Source organism: Macrobrachium rosenbergii, chromosome 10 (assembly GCF_040412425.1).
Source record: "Macrobrachium rosenbergii isolate ZJJX-2024 chromosome 10, ASM4041242v1, whole genome shotgun sequence".
NCBI classification, from domain to species: Eukaryota; Metazoa; Arthropoda; class Malacostraca; order Decapoda; family Palaemonidae; genus Macrobrachium; species Macrobrachium rosenbergii.
The window spans coordinates 24,630,053-24,654,550 of NC_089750.1; the positions used below are offsets into that span (position 1 = coordinate 24,630,053).

At 40.2% G+C, this 24,498-nt stretch overlaps 1 protein-coding gene across 4 annotated transcripts in view; it reads left to right on the plus strand.

Annotated features, from left to right (window-relative positions):
* The window catches only part of LOC136842563 (uncharacterized), a 616,302-nt gene that overhangs the window by 581,935 nt on the left and 9,869 nt on the right, over window positions 1–24,498 (plus strand). For all 4 annotated transcript variants that reach the window (XM_067110026.1, XM_067110027.1, XM_067110028.1 and 1 more), the window contains one exon: window positions 23,713–23,903. In XM_067110026.1, coding sequence (XP_066966127.1) covers window positions 23,713–23,903 — 191 coding nt within the window. The remainder of the gene's footprint in view (window positions 1–23,712; window positions 23,904–24,498) is intronic.

Sequence of the window (24,498 nt, forward strand, 5' to 3'; positions counted from 1 at the left end):
CATCGCTGTAATAACCCGAAGCGATCATGTGCATTTCTATATTGCAGAATAGGTTTATGTTTCGCTTTGTCACTGTACTGTCCCACGGTACCTCCCCCTTCATCAATCAACTTTGAGATTTGCTCAGGATATAATCTGTATAGTTGTGTTACTTTACTTGGTTCATGTAATGTAATCTGCAGTGTCCTTATAGGCTATTAAGCATCTTTTAAGAGGTTCTCTAAGAGTAAAAGCTGTATGCTTGTGGAACCCTTGCTTTGTCAGTTAATGTAAAGACAGTGCCAAGGAGCCGGTACTTAGAGCTCCCTTGTGTTACTGTCCTTATTTTATGTAATTGTAACTACTTAAGGTAAACACTGAATTTCTCTCAAAGTCCTAAATTAAGTTTAAATGATATGAATTCCATCTTTCTCTATGAGTGTTGATAAACTACACAGTTGTGCTGTTGCAACAAGGTAAGTCAAAATTCCCTTCTCATCAACACTCATAGCAGTGGCAACCTTGTTTGCAGATCCCTTGGAACCCCAACAGTAGCTTGTGCATCATTGCAGCAATTAGCTAAAATTATTGCATACTGGCTAGCTGGAAGTTGCAGGATCGAAACGAATCCTTAACGTAAAATCCCTTTGCATTCTATGGTCACACCGTGGACACCGTGGACAGAGGTACACAACCTAAGTATTTTCTTTGATTGTACGAATCAGCAGGTGGGTGTTGGTGTCAGTTCACAGCTCGCACCTCATTCCTGCCATGACAGAGAACGTTGCCATATACACACAGACATTAAACTTTGTCGCTATTGCATGTTAGCAAAAAGACCGCAGGTGTTAATTGTTAAGGAATTAGCCAGGAAGTACTGTTATAAAAGTGATGAAACTCAGGGAGAGTGCACATATTCCCCACTGAATTTTGCAAAGTTCTCTTAGCTAGGAAAGACATGCTTGGCAACACGTCACACCTGTGGGGAGAGTCAAACCCTCTCTCCCATTCTCAGTCATTCGTGCTGAACTTACTCTTGCTTTCACTCTCTCTGTAACCAATTTCCCAGTAAAGTCTGCATTTATCTTGCATATTCATAGTCCATTCATCCGAGCAGCCACATTCAACATTATACTTGAATTCGTATCCGAACTTTTATCATAAAATAAACATGTATATGCTCATATGTTAACTCATTCAGAGAAAGTCGCGTTTACAATCCTGATGCCAGTACACAAACAGCAGTCGTGCTGCCTCTCTGTTTTGGTTTCAGAAACGGCCTCATCTCACACTCACATGTCAGTCATCTTTACCTGTCTGTCATAAAATGCCATTTTGTAAGACTTGACAGCTGTCAGCTCCCATTAACTGTCATGAAAGTAACGTAAATTTGCCACACACTTGCGATCACTCTGTGTTAGGCAGTCATTCTAAATCTGTTTAAGGTGAACACAGGACCTATTTTATATTATGTGTCATATCATTACTGATAGTATTATATTGCAGAATAGTTGTATGTATCGCTGTGTCACTGTACTGTCCCACGGTACCTCCCCTTCATCAATCAACTTTGAGAAGATTTGCTCAGGATGTAATCTGTATAATTGTGTTACTTTACTTGGTTCATGTAACATAATCCACAGTGCCCTTATAGGTTATTAAGCATTTTTAAGAGGTCCTCTAAGAGTAAAAGCTGTATGCTTGTGGCACCCTTGCTTTGTCAGTTTATGTAAACATGGTGCCAAGGAGCCAGTGCTTAGAGCTCCCTTGTGTTACTGTCCTGATTTTATGTGATTGTAACTACTTAAAGTAGACACTGAATTTCTCTCAAAGTCCTAAATTAAGTTTAAATGGCATGAATTCCATCTTTCTCTACGAGTGTCGATAAACTACGCAGTGGTGCTGTTGCAGCAAGGCAAGGTAAAATTCCCTTTCATCGACACTCATATCAATATATATATATATATATATATATATATATATATATATATATATATATATATATATATATATATATATATATATTTATTTATTTACGAATTTCCCTAGAGTTCTATGATTTTTAGATTTTTACAGGCCGGCAACGGAAACTTGATTTAATTGGCCTTGGAGTTCTGAATTACATAAAGGGAAATCGTAAAAAACAAAGAACAAGGGATGATTTTAGGAGCTGAAGGCTCTGCTTCATAAGGAAATGTTATGTAAACACTTGGGATAATTTAAGGAATTATATTTACAAAAGAAAAGCATTAGAAGGGAAAATGGGTAATTGAATTCTTAAAGGGCTTGCAAGGCCTGAAGATCCTCCTACTGGAGTCTTGACTAAGGGCTGGGCACAGTCCAAGATGGGTCGAATGCGAATAGGTCCCTCTGCAAGAGAGATTTACACATTACACGCCAGTAAAGGAAAATATGACACAGAATATGACTCAAGTCTGCACTGAGGGTGCCAAGGACTCGAGAAATGACTGAACACTTTACACTGGAACAAGAAACACTGCAAAAGGCACTGAACAAATGACACAAGGATGAGAAATAATACTGGCACTTGGGAACACTTCAAACGGGCAAACGGTCGTGACTGAAATGTCTTTACTCGCACTTTACCTTAGGGGAAGCGGGTCGCTGGTGAAAGTTGACGAGGGACAATCACACACTTGACATCGTACTCATGTTCCTGGGTAGGTCCTGTCGAGGATGACGGTAGTACTGGGTTCACGTCAGGAGTCTGGCATGGACATCACTCGCCCGCGTGTGTGGCTAACTGCTAACAAAAGGAAAAATGAACAGAATGATACAAGTGAGGGGGCATGACCGTGTACAAAGGGGCAGGACACATCTCTTGGATCATGAAGGTGGCGTTAAAATCACAAGGGCAAGAGTCTATGACTCGCGATTTGTTAAAAGTAGAAAAACAGTAAAATAAATAAATGAATGAAAGAGTAAATGATATACACAGAAGAGCCAATGAAAATAGAGTGAGGTATTTAGTATTTATGCAAGAATTTATCATCCGTCGCATATAAACTACAGCCTGGACTATCTCTCAGCTGAAGGGCTGGAAGAGGGAATCCAGAGGGCGCAACTCCTTCAGGAAGAGCTGACATGCATGCCCTGTGCCAAAGTATGGGCGCTAGGGCATGCCACTTCCCACTCTGTTATTCTTACTGCTTTATAGCAAAATGACTTATGTATTTAGAGGGGAATGGTATCCTGTATTTTAATTGCCTCTCGTGGTGATAATTTAAGAAAAACTTAAAAGGAAAGATCAACAGAGAAAGATAAGGGATAGAAGTACCAGAGGAATGGAAGAAGATAGTGGAGGGTCTTGACATCCTCTTCTGGATTAGAGGTGCCAAGACCTTTGAAAGATGAATTGGTGGCACAGGTGCCAGGAGAGCTCTAGGGCTCTTTGTAGACTACCTGGAATTTCCCATGCCCGTGATAATTCCGCCCCGAACCTCTCCTACTTGGACAGTCGTCCTCGGCTGGGGAATTGGAGGACCCGAGGCCGGAGGGCAGCATGGAGTGCCACCTGTGTCGGCTGCTGCGACAGCTGACACAGGGTTCTTCTTTGCTAGTTCCACCATGATCCGTCGCAGCTCTTGGAGTTCATCGGCCAAGCGAGGGATGGCAGAATCCTGACTCGGGAGGGTATCTGCGGTGGGCGGCGAGAGAGCGGTGACGGTCGGCGGGGGCGTGGATGACTTGTAGGCAGTGATGACCAGCTCAGGCATGGGTTGTGAGGCCGCACCTTTAGGTGAACTTCGGCTGTGGTTGAGAGGAACCGTCTCTCTTACCGACGCTGGTAGCGATGCCAGGCTGGGAGAAGAAAGGGGGTCCCGAGTTGGATCCCTTGAATGGAGATCAGGGGCGTGCTCTGGTGCTGGCACTATGGCAGGGTCAGGCCCAATCAGTAGATTCTTGTGCCATCTGTTAGGACAGACGGAGCTTTTCACTGCTTGGTGCATGCAAGTGGCACTGGCAGGGATTTGGCATCTCCTGGAGGGAGATCTGATTAGCCCTGGCACTGGCACTGAGGCAGGGCCGGGCACTGGAATTGGATTGGGAATTGATCGAGGGCCGCTGTACATCGTACTCAGTTGGCACTGTTAGGAACTTCACGTCTTTATGGTACCCAGGGGCGCCAGTTTTGACTGGGGAAAAGCAGGGGAGGATTACTTCCCCCGAGGAATGAGTTGGGGAATGTGGACTCCTGGATTGTCGTGACTTCTGTGGGGACTGAAAGTCCTGTCCCAGGATGACGTCATAGCCTCCAGGAAGATAGCTTGCTACTGCAAGATTGCAAGTTTTTGACTGGTGAGGTCTTGTGACTCTCAATTGGACCGTAGGGAGTATCATTTTAAATTGATTTACTCCCTTGATTGTGACGACTTTTTGTCTATTGACAATAGCTCAATAGGGAACTCTATGCCTTCGTATGAGGGAGATTTGCACGCCCGAGTCATCGAATGCCTTCACTTGTGCACAGGGTAGCTGCCTTGGGGCGGGGCCACATGTGGGACCTTCGACGGGAGGGCCCAAGGACTTGGAATTCGTGACGGCAAAGGCGACGGCAGGAGTATTGGACTTATTATTTTCTGGGCATTTCGCCCATGAGGGAGAGTGTCCATAAACCTTGCATGCCGTGCAAAAGGTTTGGCCGAAATCTCTTCGCACTGCCCCTGTAGAGGGCTCAGGCGAGTTATTGGGTGGTTTTCCCAGAGAAAGAGGTGCTGTTTGCTTGTTCCTGCACTGATCAGAGGAATGCCCTGTCTTTTTGCAATAATGGCAAGTTAAGGGCTTGCCCGAATTTCCATTCTTATGGGGAGCTGATCCTCCAAAGAGGGGCGGGGGATTTATCTTCCGCCCCATGGATCCTTCCTGAGGATGGTGAGCCTCCCACATGTCTGCTATCCGGCAACACTCGGTGAGCGTTGCTGGGGCGTTTTCTACTACATGAGTGGCGAGGGCAGGAGGGGCGTAGTGCAGGAAATGCTCAAATTTAAAGTTCTCGGGTACCTCAGCGGCGCTAGTGGCTCCTTCGGACTTGAGCCATTTTGCTAACGCCCGCTCAGAATGGTACACCCAATCGGACCAAGTCTGGCCTGCTTCTCTTGCCTGCTCTCTCCAACACCTCCTCCACCACTCAGGGGTAATCTCGTACGCCTTCATAACCACTTAGCATACGGCTTCCCAGTTTCCCCTGTCCTCTGCCGAAAGTGCGTGGTAGGTAATGAGGATCTTCCTTCCAGGAATTTAGTGAGAACAAGGGAGAGTTCCATGGGGGAGAGGGTGCAGCACTCCAGGACTCTTTCGGCCCTCTCAGTCCATACTTCAGGTTTGGCCTCTGTCCATTTTGGCATGAACGAGTGAGCTTAGCTGAAGGCACTCACTCCCGCCGCAGGAGGGGGTGTGGCGTTCTGTCGTTCTAACATCTGGAGGTCATGGGCGCACTGCCGCTCTCGCTCCTCCCTCTCTTTCTCCTCTCTCTTCTCCTGGGCAATCCTCTCTTTCTCTCTCTCTCTTGCCATTCTAGCTCCCTGTCTTGCCATTCCATCTTTCTCTTTTCTCCTGGGCGTTTCTCTCTTTCTTTCTTTCTTTCTTGCCATTCTATCTCCTCTCTTTTCTCCTGGGCGATCCTTTCTTTCTCCCTCTCTTGCCATTCTAACTCCTTGCTCTTCGCTCTCTCTTGCCGTTCTATCTCCCTCTCTTGCCTCTCGGCTTCTCTTTCCGCCTTGGCATTGCCCACTCTCTCTTGAACCCATTCCCTCAGAGCTTGCCCTGATAGTCCCATGTCATTTCCAGCTGACATGTAGAATTTGAAGTCCTCATTTTGTTGGGCTCTGGCAGTAGCCATCTTGAAATAATGGTTATATGGACTGGACCCGCTAGCAAATCAAATATGTCTGAGAAGACTCAGGTTGTCTGAAAAGACTCAATTGCAAGAATCTGAAACACCCAGTTGTTCAGACTGAATGAGAATGGATCTGTCTGAATAAGACAATTGATCAGTAAGCCTGAGGAGACTTAAAATTTAATATGTCTGAGTAAGACGTGGTTGTTCCTGGCGAACAAGTTTTAATATGCATCTCGGAAGACGTAACTGGATTTTATGTCATGCTCGGACTTGGCTGAATGTAGCATGAAATTAAGGTGTTGTTCTAATGAACTGGAATGATCAGTCCTCTGAGGGCTTGGATGTTTGTGAAATACACTAATACAAGGTCTCAAAAGGACTTGGATTTTGGTTTTCCCATAGGAATTAGAAATTCTCGCCTCGTAAGACTTGGAATTTGCTTTGCCTGTAGGAATTAGAAATTCTCGCCTCGTATGACATAGAATTTAGTGGAGTCTCGTAAGACTTGGAATTTGGTTTGCCCGTAGGACTTGGAAATTCTCGCCTTGTAAGACGTAGAATTTTTAGTGGAGTCTCTTAAGACTTGAATTGGGATCCGTCCCTTGGGACTGAGAAATTGGGTTGGTCTCGTAAGACTTGAAAATAGGATTTTTCCCTTAGGACTTGGAAGTTACTAACGGGATAAAACCCGCCCCCCCAAAAAATTTTTTGCTGAAAGTGGCAATACATGCGTCCCTATTCCTAATTCCTAGGAACAGTCACGATTGTAAAAAAAAATTTGCTAAGATAAGCACATTACTTATGTGGAACTCTCTTGGTCTGTGCCCTTGGTATCAGGTTCGGAATTTGTCTCGCAAATGCAGTGAAGCAACAATAGAGGGGAAGTGCAACTGGTAAATGAGATCTATAGGAAGGTCGCCATTTTTACGAATTTCCCTGGGGTTCTATGAGTTTTTGAGATTTTTACAGGCCGGCAATGGAAACTTTATTTAATTGGCCTTGGAGTTCTGAATTACATAAAGGGAAATCGTAAAAAACAAAGAACAAGGGATGATTTTAGGAGCTGAAGACTCTACTTCATAAGGAAATGTTATGTAAGCACTTGGGATAATTTAAAGAATTGTATTTACAAAAGAAAAGCATTAGAAGGGAAAATGGGTAATTGAATTGTTAAAGGGCTTGCAACGCCTGAAGATTCTCCTACTGGAGTCTTGACTAAGGGCAAGGCACAGTCCAAGATGAGTCGACTGCGAATAGGTCCCTCTGCAAGAGAGATTTACACATTACACGCCAGTAAAGGAAAATATGACACAGAATATGACTCTAGTCTGCACTGAGGGTGCCAAGGACTCGAGGAATGACTGAACACTTTACACTGGAACAAGAATCACTGCAAAAGGCACTGAACAAATGACACAAGGATGAGAAACAATACTGGCACTTGGGAACACTTTAAAAGGGTAAATGGTCGTGACTGAAATGTCTTTACTCGTACTTTACCTTAGGGGAAGCGGGTCTCTGGCGAAGGTTGACGAGGGACAATCACTCACTTGACATCGTACTCAGGTTCCTGGGTAGGTCCTGTCGAGGATAACGGTAGCACTGGGTTCACGTCAGGAGTCTGGCGTGGATATCTGTGGGGAAGGGTGGAGGGTGACTCTCAGCGTCTGGTATCACTCGCCCGCGTGTGTGGCTAACTGCAAACTGCTAACTGCTACCAGCCCAACTGCATCGTGACTGACTGCCCAACGACTACTACGACTACCCAACGACTAACTGAGATCTGTCCTGAACTTCTCTTTTTAAGGCCTTGACTGAGTGTCCTGACCGAGTGTAGACTGGTGACCGTGTGCAGATGATGTGTCATTTGATGTGTTCAGCCATCTGGTTGTCTCTTCCCAGGTATCCTGCAAAAGGAAAGACAATTCAGCAGCTTAATCTGCCTTTAGAAGGTTGTTTTAAGCAGCTTAGTTGAGCTAAGCTGCTGAAGGGAGTGGCACCCAGCCTCTCATCCTTGCCCCTTTTAACTGTGCCATCTCAATATCTGTCTCAGGTAAAGAAAGGGACAGATCGAAATGTTGATAACCTTGTTTTGATATCTAGGTTCTAATTTCAATAAACCAAGTGTAAATTAAGGGTTGTCTGTGCAGACTTAAGTGTACTACTATATAATATATATATATATATATATATATATATATATATATATATATATATATATATATATATATATATATATATATATATATATATATATATATATATATATATATATATATATATATATATATATATATATATATATATAAAATGTATATATATATATATATATATATATATATATATATATATATATAAAATGTATATATATATATATATATATATATATATATATATATATATATATATATATATATATATATATATATATATATATATATAAAATGTTTGTGTAATTAATGGCATTGTCACTTCTACTCGAATCTTCAATAAGAGCAAGATGACAAACAGAAGCCAATGTAAATAGTTATAAAATTATTGCCATCTGGAAATAAATTTATTTGTAGATATGTGGAACTTTCTGCTGGTCGTCTTGTTTTATGTATATATATATACATTTTATATGTATATATATTATATATTGTTAGGAAGTGATCAAACACCTGGTTATTACACAAACAGGCCAACAAATCTTCTGTGCAAATGACAATACCAAAAGTTACCTCACATCGACCTGATACTTTAAACCTCATAACAAAGAGTGACTGAATCTCTAAAGGTATAATGATCCCATAAACTTACTTATCACTTGAGAAAATCAATGTAACTTTATCAAGTTATGGATGAGGTAACAATTATTAAGTTATATCCAGATTAGTGGAATATGGGTTATCTTCAACCAGCACTGTAGCTGTCTCTCTGGTTCTATTTTACCTAGATAAGTCTCAGGTGAACAAACAGATACATCACCTACCTTGTACACACTCATTAATGATTCTAAATACTGGTGATCAAAATGAAACCCTTTGTTTTAAAACTTTAAACAAACAGGTTTATTTCTAAGTTCAAAAGTTATATGTAAAGTTCATAATCTCAAAAGATTTACCATTAATTGACAACAGTGTAAGATTTAAGTATCTCTTAACCAAGCTTAATTCACAAAACTTTAATTTATCAAGAAAACAATCTGGTTAGGTAAGAATCAAACTATTAACTATCACTTAAGTGCCAAGTGTTTACCTGATTTAACTATTACAAAATGTCACCAAAATATTACTGACTGGAATCCACATAACATTCTCCAAAATCTCAATAACAGGTAGGCATTAACAAAATGCTAAGAAATCACCAGCAAAACAGAGTAACAATAAAATCATAATGATGTGATAGCACAGACATATAAGAATGTGATATGCAAAAAATGGAAATACAATCACCAATAATGTGCTTAAAGATTATATCAATCTTTCACAATAACTTTTCCTCTAAAAAGAAAAGTTAAACTCATGTTTTTCTAAGACTTATTCAAAAACAATTTCTCTTTTACCAAGAATATCACTTAACAAAACTCAATAGTCACCACATTACCTTTTTGTAATGATTACACTATTACATCTCCTCAACACTGCACAAAATAATATTCCTGATCACCTTCTACAAAATTAACACACTCCTGGGGTGAGTTTAACAGAGCTTTTACAACAGATATCCTTCTGTTATTCCCTTTATATATAATGGGATTATCGAGAGAGAGAGAGAAAGAGAGAGAGGGATCTGACTCTGAGGACCCTTTCTAGCATACTACTCGTCTCTTTAGAAAACACTGGCTTTTAACTCTCAAACAGGCGCTTTCAGAATACTCGAGAATACACATAGGGTGTTCACACAGAATACACATGTATGAATACACATACACACATGTATACAAAGTATACAAGTACACACAGGTGAGCTTTGAGGGCGATACCCTTATCTTTACATGATGGACATTTCCTGTTCAGGACTTACCAAACCTTTTGTCAGCCTAATGCAGCTGGTAAACAATGGAAAATGCTTTCTAGTCACAAAGCGACTCCACTTATCTGCTGTTCCTCTTTCTCTCTTTCTCAGATTACGAACAGAATATGCATAGACAGAGTTAATAACGATGGGATAAGCACACAGAACCAAAGATATAACAGGAAACTCGCCGCTTGGGTGACAGCTCGTCAGGATAAGATAAAAGAATTCTTTTGCTTTTAGTGTGGGTTACAGACACCTGGGTAAACATGGAAGTTAGCCTTTATTCTCTCTCTCGGCAAGCAGGATGTGGTGACCTGATAAGCATTTCACAAGACACTTGAAACATTGAACAAAGGGAAAAAATATTCCATAGAATCATAAGTCTACATAATATATAACTTATCTGTGAGAAAAGACATTTTAAAATCATGTCTTCACAACAAATGATGAATCTTGTAAGCAAAAAATAAAAATTTTAAGACTTATAAAATGGTTATACTTCGTATAATAATATATATATATATATATATATATATATATATATATATATATATATATATATATATATGACTATTTATCATTGATTCATATACAATCAGAAAGCTACAAACGTCCTTTAAATCTCAAAACTTTCCTGATTCCTCGTCCGTCAGACCCCATGGGACGGTGGACTTATTATCAACTAAAATTCCCCTTCGGTAACATATATGGAAATATATTACTTCTGAGGTAGATATTATATTAAAGGATACTTTCTGATTATATATATATATATATATATATATATATATATATATATATATATATATATATATATATATATATATATATATATATATATATATATATATATATATATATATATATATATATATATATATATATATATATATATATATATATATATATATATATATATATATATATATATATATATATATATATATATATACACATATACTTATACTTATATATGTATGAATATCTCACACATCTCTTATACTGTTCTCTTCTCTTTTCCAGTATTTTTCCAGTTTAACCAATATAAAAGTTATCACAGGACCTACATGGAATTTGTTGTACACATCCTTTTTTGTTATATGGTGTTACTGTTACTGTCCAGCCGTGGCTGCACAATGGAATGCTATAAAATGGCTGTCAGTAATACAAAAAAACTGAGAGGAATGGGAATACAAACCTTAATCATTACTTTGCAGCAAGTTACTGCATGTCGTAATTATACTTAGTTAACAATTAACAACGTTTACTTAAATAATAATAACAGCTCACAAATTAATTATAACCAGGGGCACACGTGGGTAGCCAATAAAGAGGGATATATCTGATTATTTAACAGTGCTGTAAAAGGCGAATTTCATTTGTTCCGTCGCGCATGGAGGGCTCCAGCTACAAATGGAAGTGCAAGCTGAGAGTTGTCCTACATCACACACGATAAAGGCATCCCTGAAAGAGAGGTCTGAATTAACTATAGGCCTAACATGAATTAAGACTCCAACTGTATACCATCGAGTTTATCCTAACTCACTGCAGTATCACTCCCGAATGCTTAAAGATCGCTCCAACCACTCGAACGGGCACATGGACGCCACAGCCAGTCAAAAGATGCTTTACTATCACTTTTCCTAATCTGAAAATTAACTAAGCATGCAAACAGTGGATGGCTTTGGCGCAGGAAGTTGTATAGGGTCCAAGGTGGGATATATAGTGACAAAAGGAGAGAGAGATAGAGGTAGGAGACCACGGGGGGAATTTGGGAAGGTTTCTTGATTTAGACTTACTTTGGGTATCCAAAATGATCACTTCTCTATGAGTTGGGGTCCTAGAATTGGTATCACGTGGCACAAGGCAAATGGCGGCCTTAGTGAACTAGAGCGGGAATTTATGTCCGCCCGAGGTGGCTCCCAACAGCAAAATAGAACAGTCTCTTGGGCCATGCTGCTCTGGACTGGCCCGGGGTCACCTCAGGGTAACTTTCACAAGATGTCGGCAGCTGCGCGCCCCTCCCGTAAGCTTTAAAAAGCACAGAGATTTCGGTAGCAAAGAGAATGGGAAGGAGGAGTTACTGAGGGAGAGGTATATTATATCGGACGACATTACGGTCCCATTGCACTGGTCGGCCATCTTACATGTATTTGACCACCAGGTTAAGCGCCGTGGCCCGTAAGAGTGATAATACAAGCAGGTTTTTTGTGTTTTAAGTTTCTTTAGTTATCATAAAATTTCTTTTTTGGCTCTTAATGCATTACCTAATACAGAATCAGGAACAATATTTCAATTTCCTGTATTCCTGATCATACCCATTTCATCATTAGTGTATTCAGGCTACATATGCGTAATGCTCGTAAAAAACGTGGAAGGTAAAACTGATTTCTTAACTTCATTGCTGGGACCAAAATTAAAATTAACTAAGGCAGAAAAATCGGCGAGTTTTCTGTACACTGTATTTAAATCCAGTAGTAGTTCTTAGCATTATGGCAGTCCAAAAATGGTAGGCTCCTGTCTTTTCCATTTCCTTAGCACATTTTATTGAAGGTACTAATTCAATTAATTTAACAAAGAAGTTATTTACTAAAATGTTCCCTGGCCAAATACACATTATGTTGTCAGCATACCTGAACCATAATGCATTGCGTGGAATATATATATATTTTTTTATATTTTTCTTTCGAAAAATTCCCTAAACAAATTACTTCGACTTAGGAGATGAAGGGTTACACATTATCATACCAAATTTTGAGAGTAAAATATCCCGGTGATTTCAAATTTACATTCTTTTATAAAAATTTTACTCATTTCGTATAGTGTTTTCTTGGAATATGGTATATCTAGTTGTGTGTTCTCTTACTTATCCACCAAAAACCCAGCAAACCGTCAATAGGTATCTGTGTGAATAATGAAATCACGTCAGAACTCACATTATTTAATTTATTTATCAAGTCGACTTTTTCTTTATATTGGTACCAACCAATGGATTAAGAATATCCACTAGGTATTTTGCTAAATTGTATAATGCAGAACCGACCGAACTGATAATATTGGTCTAGCGGGAAAATTTGATTTATGCATTTTTATTGTTCATACATAAGCAGTAACGATGGAGAGGTCACACAAGTTCTTATTAGTTTCTCATTTCCTTTTTATAGCCCTTTAATTTTTCTTCTTGAAATTACTGTTCACATTGTCTGCAGGATTTTATTTAGTTCTTTCTAGGTATTTTCATCAATCATCAGATTAATTTTATTTAAAATTACTAGCACACCAGATTTGTCAGCTATCGTCATGTGTATATATTAATCACGTTTCAGTTCACTGATGACAGCAATAAATCTTTTAGGGACATTTGGAGTGTCAGGCTTTTTTCATAATTCCGTAAAAATTCCCTTGATTATGTTTACATCTGTATTGACAATGACACTGTACTTTTTCAGATTACTTAGTCCTGTTGCGATTTCCACACTGTTCGTTACACCAGATGACAAAGCGAAATTTAACTTGTAGCCTAAGGCACAAGTCATATTTCTATTAAGGCTTCTGTCCGATTGGTTGCGACACATTCATGATAGTCGTTTGTAGTCCAAGGGGTTCTTTGGAAGATGGTTTAGTAATAAAGCCGATACCGGTCAAAATTTAAAACCTTTTTTTAGGTTTCCCTGTGGTGTTAGATCTATAAATCACGCGTCAAAGTTGTTATAATCATTTACGGTACATGCATACATATATATGTCGGCGTGTTTTGTATATAAATACAATGATCAACATGTAATGAATACATCTCATAGTTCTTATATTTAGGGACAGGTAATTCAGTGAAAATTCAAAATTAGAATTTGGCAGTGAAATTAAAAAACTCCATCCACTCTAGGATTTAACCTGTTTTGGGAGGAGGTCAGCACAAAACTAGCCACGCTATTGCAGAAGTAATTGAGGAGAACTCGTTGCATGTTGGTTTTTGTTTTTGCATAGATAATGATTATTACTAGCCAAACTGCATCCCATGTTGGCACAGCAAAATGCTACAAGCCGTAGGGCTCCAATAAGGGAAGCAGGTCAGTATGGAAAAAGAAATAAAGAAATAAGGAATAAGCTATATAAGAAAAATATAAAAAATAAACAAGATTAAACAAATTTTGAAATGTGACTTATTTAAGTCTGATAAACTTAAAATTATTTGCACATAGTTTGGAACTTCTGAAGTTCCAACAGTTCGGATAAATACATACCATAATTTTGTTGCAGCTGTAATAAAAGTCTCGTTAAGTATGAGGTATTGAACCCCACTGATGAAAATGAAATACTCTTATAGTTAATTGCATGGCAGATGGTACAATATGGGAAGACCTGTATGCAAAGCATGGTAAGAAACAGCAAAATTTCTATAGCGCGCATTATAAAGAATCCTCTAATTTAAAATAAATCCCAGTTAGGACAATCAAACTTAAGGTCTGAAATCAGGAGACGGAATCATTGCGAATAAGGTGGTATCATTTGCATAAGCACTAGCTTGTTTTCAAGGTTAGACCATATGTACAGCGATGTGTATGTGACACCCTACTTAACGAGCAACCGGCAACTCGCTCACCTTATAATTCACAGCACTGTAAAGTAATTAATAGCCTATACTAACCGGTACTTTGCAATTTTCATTCATTTTAAAACAATATTTACTTACCATTCACTATCTTCAAAATAAATTGCATCTAAGAATGCGTACGGTACAGTTCAGTACAATCTAAGGTAGCCGATGGCAGTAGTTCTACCCACTTATCGAGTATACTTACGAGATACTAGACAATGCACAAAAATCATACAGTATAAAAAAAGAGCAAACACATCTTTGCGTCTCTTGTAATTTGAGTTACGAAACACTTCACGCTTCCTTGTCTTCTTTCTCTGGTATAGTATTTTTATTGACATTTATTTTATACAATATACAATACATTATTGTATATAACACGAGAATGTAGAGTTATATTTTTAGCCGGTATATGTGTACACGTATGCATCGAGTTAGGGTAAACTACGGAATTAATGTGTTTCTCTCTCTCTCTCTCTCTCTCTCTCTCTCTCTCTCTCTCTCTCTCTCTCTCTCTCTCTCAGATATCCTTTACTTTTCATAAAGAATTCGGCATTTTTTCTCTCTCTCTCTCTCTCTCTCTCTCTCTCTCTCTCTCTCTCTCTCTCTCTCTCTCTCTCTCTCTCTCTCTCAAAATGTTTTTTTTTCGTGAAGAATAACCTAGAGAGAGAGAGAGAGAGAGAGAGAGAGAGCAACTACACAGTATGTGCATAGTTTATCTTAATACACACATACAGACTGGAAAATAGATTTATGTAAAATCTCATTACACTGCTACACTGCACTGAATAAATGTCAATAAAAATACCGTCCCCTAGAGAGAGAGTGAGAAAGGCGGCCACAGAAAACGTGGATTTTATCTTAACGTGATGCGCTCGTGTATGTATATATTTGCACGTACACATACATACACACTGAATAGTGTATGTATGTAACGCTACATTGCTACATAAAATAAAGTACTGCACTGCATTAAATAAACGCAATAAATATACTGTACCATATACCCTGAGAGAGAGAGAGAGAGAGAGAGGGCGGGGAGGGAACTCATTACGTACGTAGTTTTCGTGACTTGATGCTCATGTACGGGTAGACACACGCTTGGACTGAAATATTTATGTAATACCTCATTACTGTATTAAGTTCAGTACTATATTGCATTAAATGTAAATAAAACACATACTCCACCAGAGAGAGATAGAGGCTCCCAAGTACTTGTGTAGCGTTTCCGTACTTGATGCTCATGTACGTTTAGACAAGCACACCTACACAAACGAATATTACATACAAAAACTTTTACCTTGAAGACGACGTATGTACAAAAATACATTAAATACAATATATGCCAATCAAAACGCCAAACCGTATCAGATATTGCACAAGAAAATTTTGCGCAATCTTTCCTTGAAGACAACGATTGAAGCGTAGTGAGGGGCGCCAGCAGGGGTGAGGTTGCTGGGGACGTTTTTGTCGAGTCAGAATCGACAATTGGTAGGCAATGGAGTGAGCAGCGATGTTTCAAACTCATAGGGTGTGGAGGTGATAGCTGAGGTCATTGTATTTTTAATCATAAATCTGAGAACTTCAGAGCACTTGCTCGCTCAGTGAAACAAAGAAGCATGGTGCAGTGCAATCACTTCAAAAAAATTCACGTAAGGAATTGTTTTAATACCTTAGACTAACAATGATTTCGTGATCTGTAGTACACATACAGTGCACATACGCTTTTTTGAACCAGAGATTTTAGAAATTTAGAGCACGCGCTAATGATAAACCAAATTTTTTTTTTATTAAACTCATTAAAGAACACAGGACTCTGTACATAGTGTCAGTGGAAAACATTGAAGTCTTATTATTTCAAGTCTGCTTCATCACAAGTTCCATATTTTGTGGGGGGGGGGGATGTCACAGGTCGAGGTTAAATCGTTCTCTAGCTGGTCAGACACATTTGGAAGATTCCATCCTTTATCGGGCAAAGTCAACGAATGAGAACGATCCATGATGCTAAGGTTCTTGTGGCATATTGTTGTTTGGAGGAAGAGTATGAGGGTAGGCTTATCTTCCCTCAGATTATCCTGTTTCGTGGTTATAAGTATAGCTGGGTTTGTGTTATTTGCTATTCTGTTAAATTTATTTCTTGATTGTCTCGTCTTATGCTATGTTCACACATTCACGTATCAAGGCACGTATGCCCACGCACGGCCACGAACGGGGCGGAGCCAGAAAGTACGTAAACACAACGCAAATACAACGTAAATGTACCGTAAGTACTGTGTAAGTGCGGCAGCATGCGGCACGACCGTTACGGACCACCCGGGCGTGCGCCGGGGGCCACGAACCTTTCGACCTGCTCAAAACCCTGCGTGGGTGGCCAGGTCAGCTGTCAGGTAGTGTGGCCCGACCCGCACAGCGTGGCGCCAGCCGCAGGTTGACCACGCAGCTGCCATGCCCTTACCTGGGGGCCCACACTGCCCCAGTGCACCGCATGGCTGTCAGAATGGCGTGGGAGTAGACGCGGCAACGCTGCCGCATCGCCCGCAACCGCAGAGATGTGGCAACGCTTTGACCTGGGATAAAAGGGACAGGCGGCGCACTTCCAGGTCAGTGCTTCTCCAGCCAGCATCCTGTTGCTCTCTCCGTCAGCGCCTCCATCTTCGTCGTCCACTGCAGCCAAGATGCCCAAAGGACCCATGCTGAAGAGGACCAGGGAAAGGGGCCCTGAGAACTCCAGGAGCCCTGGCAGCTGGAGTTGCCCCCTATGCAAAGCCTCCTGAAGCTGATGGTCCCCTTTCAGGCAGCGATGCTGTGGTGCTACAGCTTGAGGCTGACGAGCTCGTGACGGAGAGTGAGCTAGAGGAAGAGGAAGAGGACCTTGCCCTCGTCTACGAGAGGTCAGGGACGGAAGAAGAACCCATCAGTGATCCTCTCGGAGGAAAACGAGAGGCTTGTTGGCGAGTGGCTGGAGACCGAGGCCGAGTTTATTTATAACAAGGGCCTCACAGCCTACAAGGACAAGGCCAAGGTGTGGAGGGCCTTCGAAGAGAATGGCCAGTCACTTGTTCCTCCCGTGAGTGGCCGTGAACTGAGGACGTAGTTTACGTCCCTCAGGAGTTGTTTTGGGGGGCTCACGGCAGAGAAGAGTGGCCAAGGGACGGGCAGACGGCTGACGGACCGGGAGAAATGGATTCTCAACATTTTCCACTTCCTGAAGCCGCACATTGAGCGTCAAAGGAAGCCAAAGGTGTTGGGACTTCCGATGGTATGTCTGTTTTAATGTGTTTCCATGCATAACTATTACTGAATATAACGTTATTACATAGTTTCCATGCATTCAGTGTACATTTTATACCATTTTCTCATATATGTTCCTCCTCTTTTTACAGGCTGCCTGTGCTGCTGCCACCCTCCCTGCCCAAGCTCTGGACCTGCCTGCTGCTCCTGTTTCTTCTCCTGCCCCCGACACCGACGCCCTCACCCTCTCCGGTTGATCCAGCGAGCACCAAGGCTCGGAAAAACCAAGTTTCCGAGCTGTTTCACATCGCCTTCACGAAGGCACAGGCCCTCTGGGACGATATGCTGACCAATGTGCAGCCAGCTCCTCGTAACCCCTGTGTCCTCTACTGGAGGAAGTTTTTTCAAGAGGTCGAGGATAAGTGCACACAGGTGTCAGAGCAGCTGAGTCTGCAACTGAAAATGGAGGTGCTCGGTGCCATCCAGAGGTACATCCGTGCCACCAAATAGGGCTCCACGGTGCCGTCGAGGGCCATGATGACCCACACCATGGCAGTGACAGCAGAGTGTCAGGCACCTGCAGTTCCTGCCAGCCTGTCAGCATCGCAGCAGCGGAGGGCACTCACTGCACAGCAGCTGGCGCTCCTGCAAGCACAGTTGGTGACATCGACACCAAAGGAACTAAGCAACCTGTCAATTGACACCACCTTTTTAAATAATTTACAAAATTAATTTATTTATTGTATTTACTTATGCTTATATTTACATGAATGTTTGTATTTTATATTAAATAAATATCTTTTGCAATATCATGTCTAGCTCTATCCTCTACTCAAATATCATGTATTCAATGAAGTAGCTAAAATACAAATACACAAATAAAGAAGGCAAAATGAACCTGAATACACTAACATTTCAGTATACTTTACTGACTTTGAAATAAGTTCAAAATACTTTATGTAACATATGTGCACAGAAGCAAAATGACAACAGACCAAATATTAGCAAGTCATATACAACGTCACAAATATTGGGGAGAAGGTAGTTTCAAAAAGATAGAATTTTCATATCAGAATATCAACAATGTAATTGCTAAGAGCAGGTACTTTCAAGAACATAGAATTATCACATCAGAATAGAAACAATGTTAAGAGAAGGTACTTTCAAAAATGATAGAATTATCATATCAGAATAGAAACAATGTTAAGAGAAGGAATTTTCAAAAATGATAGAATTATCATATCAGAATAGATTCCATGTTAAGAAATTATTAAAAAGGGCAAAATAACTACATCTTCTTTCTTATATTTATATGTATGTTTGTTTCATATTGATTAAACATACATTTGCAATGTCATGACCTGCTCTATCCTCTTCCCAAATACCAAGTATTGATGAGAGTAATATGGATTTGAGCAATATCTTTTATTAAATCAACTAAAACAAACAGAAGTACACAAATACACAGGGCAAAATAATCCTGAATTAATACATTATTGAATTTTAAATAAGTCCAAAATAAATGCAGGAACAGACATTTAAGTAATTACAACAATCAGGTATGCTGGAAAGTAACTAAATCATGTTCTCCTGCCAGTGCACGGAGCCTTCAGCCAATGAAAAGTATTCCTTCAGCATGTTACGCTGTTCCTTTGCATCCCTCGTTGCAGTGTTGCCGGTCACGGTTGGAAGGGCTGCTCCTAAGGACGGGTTACTCCTCCAGCTACCAGGGATGACAGCATGTGTGACGGGGTGCTCCTGATCTCCTTCTTGTCTTCGTGCATTTCTTCTTATGATCATATTGTGCAGAACACATGCGGACATCACTAATGGCTCTATATGGTCAGGCTTCAAGCATATTGCAGTGTGGAATACTCGGAATCTATTTGTCAGAATCCCAAAGGCGTTCTCCACCGTCCTGCATGCCCTACTTAACCTGTAGTTGTAAATCCGTTCCTCCTTGCTAAGTCCTCTTTTGCGGTAGGGCTTCATAAGGTAATTCCTCAGGGGGAAGGCATCATCGCCAACTAGGAAGTAGGGCACAGGAGATCCATTAGGTTGACCTGGCAGGGCATCCGGTTGGGGAAGATTTGCTTCTTCTTGCAACAGCATTTCTGCCAGTCTGGTCTGGGCAAATACACCACCGTCTGACTCTGACCCAATGGCACCCACGTCGACGTATAGGAACTTGTATGAAGCATCAGCAACTGCAAGTAATACCATTGAGTAGAACTTCTTGTAGTTGAAGTAATGCGTACCGCCCTTGAGAGGGTTACAGAGCCTAATGTGTTTCCCATCTATAGCTCCAATTACATGCGGGAAGTTCCACCGTTCCTCAAAACCCCGTGCAACCTCCTGCCACGCTTCAGGTGTTTGTGGCACCTGCAGTTCCTCATCCCCGAAGGCAGCAACAATGGCCCTGCAGGTCTCTGGTACGATGTGGCTAATGGTGTTGTGGGCTACCCGGAACGAATATTGCAGACTCTTGTATGAATCACCTGTAGCGAGGAAGCGTAGGGTGATAGCAACACTTAGGCCTGGCTCAATGGGTTTCCTCCAGAATGTCACTTTCTTCTGAATGTAGGGTGTGACTCGTTCAACAATTTCATTGAAGAGGTCCTTGTCAATCCGGGTAAAATTTCTGTACAGGTCTGGGGCTTCAGTTGACAACTCCTCCATCAGGTTGTCATAATGACCTTGCTCCATCCTTTTCTTCAGGTACGGCCACGCCCACAGCCTCCTTGGCTGCCTTTTTTTCTGCTCTGTGTGCTTTGCAGCAATCATTGCAATCTTCAGCAATAACATGACGTGCACATATTCAATGACATATGGCAACATTTCTGTTCTATCCCTACTTGCTATAGCTATAAGTTGACGCATTTCAGCTATGTTGTCCATGTTGCTTCAGCACGTTGGTAGTATGTCTTGACGCTGTGGTGTTACGGCATTGACTTGCCTCACATGTGCAACTGCCGGCCCTTATATAGCTGGGGTTTAACCCCCGCAGTATGTGGGGCCAACGTGACGTTTGCGTAACTCAGTTACGCAGAACGTAATACATACGGTATACGTACGTTGGTGTTATGTGCTCTGCCAGCACTACTTCTGCCTGTGCCACGTCTTGACGGTCAGCGTCACGTCACCTTTACGCAGTGCGTACATTTGCGGCGCACTATAATACGCATGCATCACGCACATCGTCCCGTGACACGTATCCAGTTAGGCGGGGCTTATTTTCTCGCGTACGCGCAAGTTTCACAAATTCCGGCTGTGTGTGCGCATGTGTGACTTGATACGTGAATGTGTGAACTTAGCATTAGTCATGTTTTGGCTGACACAGTCTCATTGGGTATCAATCGTTCCGGGTGGCATGGTGGGATTATCATTTTCTTATCATTTTGTGCAGTTCTACTTCCCACCTCTGTTCTGTGTCTGAGTGTTGGGAGGCATAGTACTCCGCTAGTGGTTTTGAGTGTGGATTTTATTTCTCGGTTCAGTAGGGCCTCTATGAATGTGCAGCAGCAGTAATCTGGTACGTATATTATTGTTGTTTTGCAAATGATTTCCTCTCTTTCAGGCTTTCTTTTAAGGTAATGTACAAAATTATATAAAATTCCTCCTTCATAGCGTCAGTTGAGAGGCGTTAGCTTAGTATTGTCGATGTCATTACCACAGGTTCGGATGAAACTTACTCAGCAGGACTTTTAAAGCGGTAATCGACAGTATACCTCTCAAGGTCATCTTTTTCGGTCGAGCATTATTCTTTATAATCAGATTTATGGTCTCAATCTTTATAATCAAGCTTCTGGTCTTACTTTTGACAGAAAATCATTAACTCTATTTCAGTTTTTTCTCCAGTTGGTTTGACGTTTCTTTTCATTACATTTCGCGTGGCTTTCTACGCCTCCTTGCAATTGTGACACATAATTCTTCTCCGGTGCGATGTTTTTGGTTATGGGGCTGGTCGGATGTAATAGGTTGTTGAACCTGTGGTTAATGATGGAAAAATTATGCATTTGTTCATGAGCACTTGAACAACTTTGAGTTCATGGTGAGTGTCCTACCAGGATGTACAATGGGATAGGGCTCTTTGCGTATAGGCATACGTGGCATTATTTAAATAACTTTTTGTTTAGATAGAAGTAGCCTACCTATCTACTTCTTGTGTAGTTAACGTGGGAATTTGCCCATCTTTTTTTTTTTTTTAACTGCTGATTATTGCTTTCAAGATTACTATTTTCCGAAACTCAGATGGAATTGCAAGTTTTCCTTCTGTTTGGAGAAAGGGAAATGTTGCTGCATGACCTAAGGGACTAAGTCCATCCTCCTGCTCCTCAGAATGTAGGCCAGCATTATAGTTTTTGGTTTCGTAAATGCCTTGGTACATGTGATGCTCTCTTGTCAATATCTACTATCTTCCAGAGTGCTCTTGATGAGGATGCAGAGGCACACTTGGTCGGTCTAGGTTTTATTTCAAACTTTGGCTGTGTAAATCAGAAAGCACTTACCTGCAAACTAAAGTTATTGGGAATTGGTGGATATTTCATTAATATTTGAAATGAATTTTTAATAGAATCCAAAGGGTCAGTGTTGATAGCCAGCACAGTAGCTTTAGCAGTGTCATTTCAGGTGTTCCTCAAGATAGTGTTCTTGGACCTTTGCTATTTATTATTTATATATTAGTGACCAGTGGCAAGGTCTGAAGAAGCAGTTGATTACATATGCTGATGATGCCACTCATCTGGCTGTTGTTCCTTCTCCCTGTCATAGGTGTGCGGTTACAGGATCCTTGAATACTGATCTGGCAAGTATCATGATTCGAGTAGACTTTAGGTTTAGGGCACGAAGCTCAACCATTCTAATTCAACTCAGTGTGCTTGTCGATCCAGAACAGTTCCGCCTGTACATCCTGATTTATATTTAAACGGCACGGTTTTCAATGTCAGTGAATCTTTTTAAGATTCTATGTGTAACTTTTGATATGGAACTGACTTCTGAGAACCATATACGAAATACTGCTTCCTCTGTTTCTCGAAAGATGGTATCTTGCCGAAATATGTTTTCTTTGTCATAACATAATTAATGTGCGTACAACAAAGTACATCGAGTTAGTTTTGATGTATAACATTACTGTCGTAAACGGTTTCATTTTACTTAATTCCCAAATCTTGTTAATTTGACATGTATTTGTTTGATTTAAGCCTTACTGAAAATTCCATCTCAAGATCATGTGTTGAGTATCATTGTTCCTATATGTTTCATCCCGTTATGCGTATTTTTTTTTTTCACCAAATTGACTTTGGTTAGACCTTTAAAGGCAAAGTTTAACCTTTGTCCTCGATTGGAGTTGTTTTTAAATTACCGTATGTTTTCTATTTGCTGTTCCATTGCTATGAAATAAAATGAACTTGCTTATTGAGTGAATTCCTGTTGTTTGGATGCTTCTGGTATTCCGGTAGGATGTAAGGCATCTTTCAGAACATTTGTATGTGGTTGAAATTTGAGTTTTGCTGGGACTTTTTGATAATTTTTAGTGAGGATTGAAAATCTCTTAGACTTGAATTTTTAAAACATCCTAAATATACTTATTTTTTTTTTAGGAAATTAGTACTGTTTACACAAATAATTGCATTTTTTAGGTGAATGCGTTGTGCTGCCCACAACGTAGGCAACCAAAAGGCATTATTTGATTTCTGCTACGACTTACTACTGATGTGGAACAAATATAACTATTTTTTTTCTGGCAATTAATACGTCCATATGGGCATTGTTGTTATCCTTAATTTTTCTGATGTTTAATTGACATGTCATAAATATCTGTCAATTCACCTATGAAGCAAATTCAGTTGCTCATGTCTAGTTTTGGATGTGCGTATGTTTAGGTGAAGTGTTTGTATGTGCATGTGCCTGTGAGAGAGAGAGAGAGAGAGAGAGAGAGAGAGAGAGAGAGAGAGAGAGAGAGAGAAAATGCGAGTCCTATTTTAGTTATTCCTTTTCTTATCCGCCTTCTCTTTTATTTTTAAAGTTTTTTTTTTTTTTTTTTTAGATCATAGTGGTTGGAAGTAATGGTGGACGAAGAAGACAGTTAGAGTGGGTTCATCCTCAGGGTGTCTGTGCCTCGTCTGATCTTGCTCAAGGTCTCACGCCTCAGGACGTAGTTCTTTTTCCCTACCTTCTGCGCCAACTTCAGGATAGACCATATTTGGCCACTGATTACTCACGTTTATTTCACGTCAGGTTGGTATATTTTTTTCCATTGTGGAATAATAGACTTATTGTGCTGTGTTTTTAAGCCAATTGTCTTTAATGTCTTTCATATTTCTTTTCTTATCATTGTACATTTAATAAACCTTTTATAAAAAAAAATCTTCAATTACGGTGAGAAAATCCCCCCATGTAAATAAAACCTTTGTTTTAAGCAATGTGATAAGAGTTGAGATAAAGATAACTTTCTTATAAGAAATCGGTGAATTTAAAATGACCAAAGAAGAAAATAATCTAATGTACAGCAATTTACTAAAATTCATTTGTCATAGTACTGTACTGTAACAATGCAGAATTTTATATTCTTCCTCGTATTTGTTAAACTTGGAAATTTATATTCCAAGTAACTGTTGGTGTTATTTATACTTATTGAAACCCTTTGAACTATAAAGCATCTGAAGAATGAAATATCTGTCTTGGTGAATTGCAGCAACGCAACACTTTAAAATTCCTCAAAACTACTCGGACGGACAAAAGTTTCACGTCACATACCTTCTTGTGCGAACACAAAATGAGAGAATAAAAAAGGAAAGCAGTGCAACTAAAGGGAACATTAAAATAAAACCAT